This window comes from Salvia hispanica, chromosome 2 (assembly GCF_029641045.1).
Source record: "Salvia hispanica isolate PSC_SH4W2 chromosome 2, Shi_PSC_v1, whole genome shotgun sequence".
Taxonomy (NCBI): domain Eukaryota; kingdom Viridiplantae; phylum Streptophyta; class Magnoliopsida; order Lamiales; family Lamiaceae; genus Salvia; species Salvia hispanica.
The window spans coordinates 24,438,762-24,448,936 of NC_142693.1; the positions used below are offsets into that span (position 1 = coordinate 24,438,762).

The 10,175-nt window shown below is 35.3% G+C and overlaps 1 protein-coding gene across 1 annotated transcript; it reads right to left on the reverse strand.

Annotated features, from left to right (window-relative positions):
- Positions 1–250: 250 nt before the first annotated feature.
- On the reverse strand, positions 251–3,337 carry LOC125190021 (receptor-like protein 49). Its single transcript, XM_089065769.1, has 2 exons — positions 494–3,337; positions 251–417 (listed from the first exon to the last, which is right to left on the reverse strand). The coding sequence occupies exon 1, from the start codon at positions 3,325–3,327 to the stop codon at positions 499–501; it is 2,829 nt and encodes a 942-aa protein (XP_088921895.1). The 5' UTR covers positions 3,328–3,337; the 3' UTR covers positions 251–417; positions 494–498.
- Between the last annotated feature and the right edge of the window lie 6,838 nt (positions 3,338–10,175).

Consider the following 10,175-nt stretch of genomic DNA (forward strand, 5'->3'; position numbering starts at 1 on the left):
TGGGTGCTTTTAATCCCGCATTGATAGCAGCCCCGTATTTATTGTACCCTAGAATTCCGGGCTGTTACAAAAACTGATACGATTTAACCTCGTATCGTATGAACTTTGCACGGTTTGATCGTTTAATTTGCAAGAGAATGAGAGGCGTTACTAGATTTGAGAGTGTTTTGGAGAAAAATAATACTAACGATGCATTTAAACCTAATCTGTACGGTTCGACCTCCTAGTCTATTCAGGAAAGAACCGCAAAGAAAACCCGAATGGGGCTTTAAGCCCGACTCAATTTAAAATAAAATAAAACACAGTTTAATAAACAAAAGACTAAAGAAACAAGAGCAATTGGTTCATCCTGCTCCATTATCACCTCTTCCTCGTGGCGCTCTTCTTCTCTGGCTGAATGCTGCTCTTCCTCATGTTCTGTTATTTATTTATGTATCAAAAACACACAAACACATGTGAAGGAAACATATCTCAAGAAATTTAATAGCAATACCAACACTAATGTCTCCTGACTCGGTTCCTGGCTATCATTCTTGCACGCCTTCTTCTCATGTCTCTGGCAATGAATATGTCTTCAACAACCTCTTCTATTTTGCTAAAGTATTTCTCTCTGAAGCTTCTGCAAAATAGAAGTAGCCATACAATGCTTCCGAATCCCACAACATATCCGAGTGCAGCAGATACATATTCCCACTCAATCTCCCTCTTCTCTTCAACATCTTCATGTCCTCGCGATGATAGCTCATTAGTATGACTGCAGTTTTTGTTGAGAGGGAAACCACAGAGGCCGGGATTTCCTTCAAAGGATTTAGCTGAAAATGTTTGAATTTGACGGCCATTTGGGATCATTCCGACCAGCTTATTGTATGACAGATTCAAGACTTCAAGGAATGTGAGTTCTCCAAGCCCCATCGGTATTCGCCCTGCGAGCTGGTTTCGAGAGAGGTCAAGTGATTCAAGTTTACTCATGTTTCCAAATGACTGAGGGATGTTTCCGTTGAGGGCATTGTGGGACAAGTTGAGATGATGAAGTGAGGTAAGATCGCCAATTGCCTTTGGTATCTCTCCAATGAAATTATTGCATGAAAAATCAATACTACCAAATTCTGGCCAAATCTTTTTAAGTTTTAACTCTATGCCTTTCATGATTAATGTCACTCCAACTCCGTACGATTCTGCATCACTCCAATCCATCATACCCCTCCAACTAGAGAAGTTTATCGATTGCAGACGTCCACTAAAATCATTTAAAGATATATCTAGAATTCTAAGCAATGACAAGGTCATGTTACATGTCACTTCACCATGGAATCTGTTGGAGTGCAAAATAAGAACGCTCAATGAGAATGATAGCATGCATGGGAACGTATCGTTGATGTTGTTGTTCCCGACGTCCATAATCTCCAACGACATGCAACTTTTGATAGATTTTGGGATCATCCCTTCTAAATTATTATTGCTAAGAACCAAATAGTTTAGCCTACAATCCATAGGAAAAATATCTGGAATGTTGCCGCTGATGTTGTTGTTCCCAATGTCCATGGTAATCAACAACTTGCAATGTTCAAGGGACTTTGGGATCTTCCCTTCCATACTATTATTGTTAAGTAATAGATATTGTAGCCTACAATCCGAAGGAAAATGATCTGGAATGCTGCCGTTGACGCTATTTTGATTCAGATCAAGCCACCTAATGGTTTGGAGTAAGCAAGGGGGTATGCTACCACTTAATTTATTTCCAAACAAATCAAGAGAATCAAGGTGTGTGGCTTTGCAAAGGGAGGTTGGAATTGATCCTCTTAAACTATTATTAGCAACAGATAAGTAATTGAGTTGAGATTCAAGTGGAATGGGCAACTGCAACTCACCCCTGAGCTGATTAGAGTCCAGCAATAGGCTCTCAAGAGAAGCAGGAATATTGTAAGGCTTTTGAAAATCTGTTAGAAGATTTAATGAAAGGTTCAAATACCAAAGTTGTGTTCCCCAAATCCAACTAGGAATCTCCCCTGCAATACTATTGGCCGAGAGATCCAATTCTAGCAGATCCAAATCTTTGATGAAATCAGGAAAATGGGACAAGTTACATGAAGCTAGGTGTAACAGTTTTAATTGGAGACCACTAGATGAACTCGAATTGAAGTTGTCAATATCTACTGACAAGCTATTGCCTGATAGACCAAGCCATGTGAGATTGGGAAGGCTTTGAAAGTTGTCGAGTTGAAAAGTGTCATTAAATCGGTTGTAACTAAGATCAAGTTCCAACAATGAAGGAAGAGCATACAGAGAGTGGGGGATGTTACCCGAGAATGAATTTTTGGACAAATCGAGATGAACGAGATTGGAAACACCTTCAAAGAATGAAGAGGGAAGTAAGCCTGTCAAAGAGTTTTCTGACAGATCAACATGAATCAGCTTGGTGAGGTTAGCAAACAATGTAGAAGGAAGTGAGCCTGTGAAGGAGTTATATGACAAATCAACATGAATAAGCTTAGTTAGGTTAGCAAAGGTGGACGGAATTGAACCATTTAAACTGCAGCTAGAAAGGGTCAAGGTGGCCAAGCTTGGAAAATTAGTGAATAAGTCATGAAGTGTTATCCCTGAAAGATCGTTATGATCTAGTCGAAGAATAGAAAGGGAATGAAGTTGCCAAAAAGATTTAGGCGAAGGGGCACAAAGAAAACAACCAACCATACTCAAAGAGGTGAGGTTGGGTAAATGTGATGATAGAATATGGCCCCAATTTTTCCTTTCATGCAAGGAAGTTATATCGACACCATCAAGATAGAGCTCTCGAAGTTCTGTTAGATTTTGGACAAGCATCTCCAAATTTGGGTGCTCAAAGCTAATCTCTCCAAAGTTGTTGGAGATATCGAGACTAGCCAATCTCGTCAAGGTCAAAATTTCAGAAGGAACATGCCCGCCAAAACCAACATATGACAAATTCAAGTGTGTCAAATAAGTGAAATTTCCAATACCTTTTGGAATGGCATCATTGAAGTAATTGTACGCGAGGTTAAGCTTCTGCAGATATTTAAATCTGAAGAGACTCGACGAATCCCCAATTCCACCGGAAAGGGCCTCACCATCGAGTTGCAAACTAACGACGTAGCCAGAAGCATCACATTCCACACCGGGCCACTTGCAACACTCGCCACTTTCGTTCCATCGCACCAGTTTTGTCGAAAGAGAAGAATTGAAGATCATCTCATCCCTGAGTTGAACCAACAAGATTTCCTGGTGACGAAGGCATTTGTTGCTATAACAGTGAGCAGTGAAAATGAAGGATGAAATTAGTGTACAAATGAAGAACAACAAGTTTAAAAGCATTGTGAAAGAGGATATTGATAATTCTTGTATACAAATGAAGAAAGGTGCAAGTGGCTTTAAATAGGCAATTGCAGTTAATCACTTAGATATCTTTTTAGGACCACCAACTTGGAAGACTTAATAATGTGGGGAGGGGGTTTAACCATTTCAGTTTTATTCACAATTAATTGTAAAGTTTTTTTTCTTGTTCTTTGTTTTATGTAAACTTCACAAGTAGGCCTATATGATTTTGGACTTGATGAAAATGATGGAACAACACTAAGTCTGAGTGGACTTGAGGTCCACCTTCTTTAAGCAATAATATTAATTATTTAAAAAACAACCCTTAAGTGTTAAATTCTGGCATTGCAACTTTGAATTTGTTATAGTAGTTGTTAATGATACAACACAATCTTTCATGATCCAAATGTGCCACAAGAATGACTGGAACTGTATGAGACAAAAACCCTTGTTTCATAAATTCAAATTAATAATATCAGAACTGACTGGAAAACAATGAAAATTACCATTATAAGTGGTTTCGAAACCCTAGAAACTGAAAAAATAAATTAAGTGAATTTATGAAAATTTTAAAGTTCAAAAAAATAATGAAATGATGATGTTGACCTTAAACGTATCAAGTCATTAAAGGATTGTAGTTTCTTGTGAAGTTGCAATTAAACACTTAGCAATTGTTAATAAAGACAGTACAATATAGACTATTTTATCATTTTCTTTCATAAAAGACTCTTGTCTTAATTGGAGAAAAACTTTTCAGTGCCGTGGGTTTTACTGTGTTTTTCCACTAAAAAAACAAAGAAAATTGGATGACTTGTGATATACGGCGATGACTTGGAGTTATGGTTGATGTAAAAGATATACATTTGGCAAAATTGTGAACCTTCTATAAACTGTTATATTATAAATATTTTCTAATTAGAAAAATAAAAGAAATGAAAAGTGCATTTAGAAATATTGAGATTATTAAAATTAAAGAAAGATGTGTTTATGGTTCAAAACATCTCACCAATTTAAAGATAGTCCTTATTGATTTGATATAGAATATGACACATTTTCGACCATCTCTTTGCATCACGTTCTAGAGTTGAAACCACTCTACTAACGGCTTTTATTTATTCGAAAGGTAAGGTTCGCCCATAATAAACTTGAACAAAAAACTAATTATAAATAATTATATATTAACTGAGTCGAGCACTCCGAATAAATTGTATTCACTCGATTTGCTATTAAATTTCTCATTTTACTGCAAATTATTACATATAGGTGAAATTTACACTAATTCATTCTTCACGTATCTCCAAACATAGACACTTAATAGGGAAAGAATAATCCGTTGAACCAGTAAACTAGTCATAATTAACACTACTTTGCCAAACAAAAACATACTACTACATCTATGTCATGATATATGTCAAACTTTATTTATCAACTAGTATCACTCCGTGCTATGCACGGCCCATTCTATTTACATCAAATTATGAAATATTTGTTTAAGATACAAAACAATATTATTATTATAGGAGTAAAGTTATAAATGTATTTTTTATTAAAAATGTACAGTATTGACTAACAAACAATAATTAATGAACATTATTCAATACAATTTTAGGCAAATAAAATATTAAATAAAATTAATCTATTAAGATGAAGTAAGTAAAAAAAACACTAAATAATTTAACTATCGGCCGCACTCTTCATCTTCTTCATCTTTCTTCCCAACGAATTCTTTTAACCAAAGAAATTGAAGAAGCCTCAATCTCATTAAGCATGGTGTGGAATAGTTCCATGGCATCAAGCTTTCCTCCTATAGTAAGAGCAAAAATGGTATGATTGAGTTCCATAAGGTAAGTAGGTATGTGTGCATATTTCAGCCTATAAATAATATATTTATATGCTAAAATATTATGCACGTAACCTTATAAAACCTCCAACTCACTCACTTAATTTAGAGGCTCCACTTAATGAAACGTGGATGAAAACCTCACACTTCTCCACTTAATCACACGTTTTTAGGCCTTTAACGATACATTTTTATTTTAATATAATATTTAAAATTAAATAGCAATCTTATAAATTTCTCCAAAACATTATAAGGTCTAAAATAAGAAATATATTTAACATAAACGTATAACATAATACATTTAATAACAAAATTAATTTATTAAAACAAAGTTGTGATATATAAAATTGTGAGTTTAGTGTAGTTTGCGTAAAATTTTTAACATTAAGAATAATTTTATTATATGATGATAATGATAGTAATGATAAATATGCTTTAGATATAGAACAAAAATATTTAAATGCAGTTAATTTGAAAATAATTTCAAGGTACATAATTGAGACGTGAAACAAAATAATACTCCCTCCGTCCACGAATAAGAGTCCCGTTTTTCCATTTTGGTCCGTCCACGAATAAGAGTCCCGGTTCATAATTACCATAATGGTAAAGAGACCCCACAATCAACTAACTCATTCTACTCACATATCATTTAAAACTAATATATACAAGTGGGACCCCTATTCCACTAACTTTTTTCCACCCACTTTTCTTAACATTTCTTAAAACCCGCGCCATTTTGAAATGGGACTTTTAATCGTGGACGGAGGGAGTAGTAGTATTAATAAATTGTCTGAAATATATGTGACCTCTAAAATGCAGGACAAAATATTAGTGGAAAGGCTTAACATATAAACAGAACTAAAGTATAGGTTATTAAAAGTCACATAACCATCAATAAGCTTAAGTTCAAACTGTACTTTTTCTAGCATTAATACTACCTTTCCTGTAAAATAAATACTATTGATTATTTTTTAGGAAAAGTGTGACCACACAGTAATTAAGTGCAAATAGTAAAGAATATAAAAAAACAGCAGTGAGAAAGAAATCCAACAGAGATCCGCTTAGAAAAGCTTACCACTTTCTTCATCATCATTCGAGGCTACTTTTTCAAGAAGACAACAATCACCCATCTCCCTTAATGATTCCGAAAATTCTGAAAGTGTGGGGAGTTCAGTGGGGTAATTATAAATGAAAATATTTTAAGAAGTATTTATATATTACAAAACTATTATGCTCCTAACCTCGCACTCACTCCAATTGAGAGGCTACACAAAAAGACGATTAATATTTACTACTACTACAATTAAGTAAAAAAAAAAACATAATAATATCTATTTTGAAAGGGCATTTCCATGTTTGAGTTCCGCAGTAAGTAGGTATTTTACCATATATATGACATATTTATATACTGATTCACTTGGATTTTACATGATTTTAGAGGGTAGTTTTACTTGGCTTTGATCATATATTGTGTACTTTGAGACATGGTTATAGCTACTTCTCTATTATGTTGGTATTTTGACCATTTTGTGAAGATTGTGTAGAAAAATGTACAAAATATGTGGATGTGCAGCTACTCAATGTTCAAGACAAGTTTTCTGTAGATTTTGAAGTCCGATTCGCATGTAATGCATACCATTCTCTTTGTCTTCGAAAGAGCTTCGCGTGGATATCTTAAACGTCTCAATCGGAGTTCGGTGGAAGAAGTTATGGTCGTTTTAGCAAGACTACGCAGAGCAGTGACATATCTGGCGACCCGCCAGGTTCGCATGTAAACGAACCTGGCGACCCGCCAGCAAAACACGAGAAAAATGCCGTAAGTAGCTGGCGACTCGTCAACTTCGACGCACACCCAAACTGGCGACCCGCCAGCTTCGTCCGACAGTTTATTTCGGGCACAAAGTCAACCCTAGGTATATATTGTTGGGGAAATCGCAGCGGAAATTGCAAATTAAATAAATCCACAAAAGAATCTATTTAGGAGATTATGTGGACCGATTCAATTTCATGCTTGAACATGTAGACACATATAATTGCGCAATTAATCACATAATTTAAATTAAATTATGATGTTGAATACTTACAATAATGATTCTCCAAAGAATCGAAGTGGCTTGCTACTTCTCCACGTGTGGATCTTGAAGCTTGATTGTGAATGCAAGACCAAAGATCTTCTAACCTATGACTCTTAAGTCTATAGATCTAAATTCCTTGTGAGGGGAATCTTTTAGAAATTATAAGGATCTTGAAGGAGAAGACAAGAAAACCAAGAACACACAAAGAGGAATTTCGAGTTCCTCTATTAGAGAGAGAGGGCCGAAAATTCCAAGTGTGGAGGCTAGGGTTTTGTGTTGTGTATTGTCTCCTCTCCTTACATCCTTATTTATAGAGTTTATGATGGGCTAGATTAGGGATCTATGGGGCTTGGATTGAGCCTCCCCAATTGGACCTTCTTTACTAATTAAATTATAACCCATAATTCAATATAAGGCCAATTTAATATTTCTTGTGCCACTATCGAAGAAATACTGTGTAACATCCCGAATTTAGAACCCTAATTTTAGAGCCCTAGAATTAATTGTTGATGACGTGGAGTCGTGAATGCATTTATTTCATGTGATGATATGGTCGAGCTGAGTCTGCGTTGAAAGTTTGAAAAGTCAAACTTGTTGATTTTATGATGTGGCATGTGAATTATTAAATTATGAGATTATGTGGTAAATTATTTGTTTAAGGGTGAGTGGGATTATTAGAGAAAATTTCCATAAATACTAGCCACTCAATTCTTGAGATTTTCGAACCCCCTTGATTTTTGAAGAAGAAATTCTATTTTTTCGGATTTAATTTAATTCTTGGGATATTTATCCAAATTAAATCCAAGACCCAATTATTCCTTATCTCTAGAGAAAATCGAAAACCCCCTTTTATTTAATAGTGATTTTCGAAAATCACCATGTTGGGAAGGAAAAAATATTTTGCTTATTTTATTGATTCCTTATTTGATTTCCTTCCATACCTAGAATTTAATTATTCTACCAAATCTTTCCATACCTCAAGAGATCTTGTCATATCCTATTTTAGTTAATATTAAAAAACTCATTCCTTATTTAATAGGCTAATACACGCCTAGTTCCATTCTCCAAATTGGAGGATTTTTATTTGTTTATTTAATTTGCCCCGTAATATTTTATTCTACTCCGTAAAATATACCAAAACATAATCTTGGCTAATTAGGAGCCATATATTTCAAAAATTTCATGTCTTGATACCCTAGTCTATTTTTGTTAATTCTTCTTCCCTACTTCACAATATTTATTTATTTAATTGTGGAGAATGAAATCTTACCAAATATTCTATCCTAATTACCTAAAGATCTTGTTGAGCACTATAAATAAGAGGACCCCTAAACCCTAGCCCCCATATTTTCGTCCCCCCTTCCTCTCAACTCTCTCCTTCAATTTTCTCCTACTTCACTCCATTAATCTTGCATCCCTTGAGAAGAAATTGAAGTTTGATCCAAGAATTCTTGAAGAACCAAGTCTTTACTTACTTTCTACCGATCGTTTTTCTCAAAAAGGTATTCTTATAATTTTCTTCTTCTTCTACTTGATTCCTCTTCTTTCTAACCGATTAATCGGTACTCTTGAACCCTCATGCATATTAATTAAGCGAGAGTGGGATAAAAAGGACATAGAAAATATGTATGCATGTGGTGTGTGTGTTATGCGTGTGTTGGTGAAATACTCATGCGCGATATATATTAATGCTAGATCTAGATTTATTATGCGAACGAATTATATATCTATAGAACATGTTTATGTTTGACCATATTGATGCACTTTTTATTTGCACTATAAATACCTGCAAGTATACAGATTAGGTATAGTATAGCAAAAGGTTAGTACCGGGTATCGAACACGGGGAAGATGTACACAAAGTGTCTATCTTCTACTAGAACTCAATTACTATCTGGAGAAACAAGAATTTTTGGAAACTTTTGAAAACAGTAAATATTAAAAACAGTAAATAACTAAATGCAAGCAAATCACGGAGAGAAAAGTATAGAGATAAGGGGAATTCCAGGGATGTGCTTTCGCTTTTATGGTTATACAAATTCCAAACTACAATACCCTAGCACAGTTAATACTTTGAAAGGACGAGTCACCTAGCTTATGCTCATGCGATACAAACGTTGATTACTAACATTAGGGTTGTCAATCCTAACACGTAACTCCAAAAAGCTCCTAAGACCCTTGAAAAGTCCTCACTCTCAATTAACAGTGCCGTATTAAAGGAAGCTAACTGTAGTGTCTACTAAGTGGATCTAACTCGCTAGAACTCTGTCACAGTTATGAAGCAAGTTGTATTGAATCATACATAATTGTGTCACTCAATTATGAAGCATCATGATTAACTTAGGGAAGAAACAAAGTAAAAACAAAACGGATATTAAATAGAAAACGGAATTGTATAACCAAAGTTGCTACTAACACATCCCTAGAATCCTATGAGTTTAGTTACACATGACTGAATAAACTAAAAACATAGATTGAAGGGAAAGCAATCTGAACATAAAACTAAAGCAAATAAAACCCGTAGGTTGAATCCTTGTCGTTCTTGATGTTCTTGAAATCCTTCTTCAACCCCTTGCACAATTGAAGTACTCTAGCTTTTGATCTCTATGAATGTGTTCTTGTTGTGTGAAAAAAACTCTATTTTGATGAAGCTTGAGGTCCTATTTATAGGGGAAGATTATTACTCATCATAGAAGGAAAAGATCTTCAAAATTTGGTAAATCTTGGAGCAAATCTAGGGCTGGTCGGATTCGCCGCCTTTCTCCGGCGAGCCGCCGCACCTTGGCCGGTGGTCGCCGCGTTGGAGTCCAGAGATTCTGACCCTTCGGTGGCGGTGGCGGACCGCCACATGTCCTCCGGCGGTCGCCGGGCAAGACTCTTCTCCTAGCGTAAATTTCCAAGGCGGGCCGCCACATAGCTCTGACCGCCGGGCG

Excerpts from the sequence above, each read along its gene's own strand:
- LOC125190021 (XM_089065769.1), bottom strand. The coding sequence starts at position 3,327 with ATGCTTTTAAACTTGTTGTTCTTCATTTGTACACTAATTTCATCCTTC.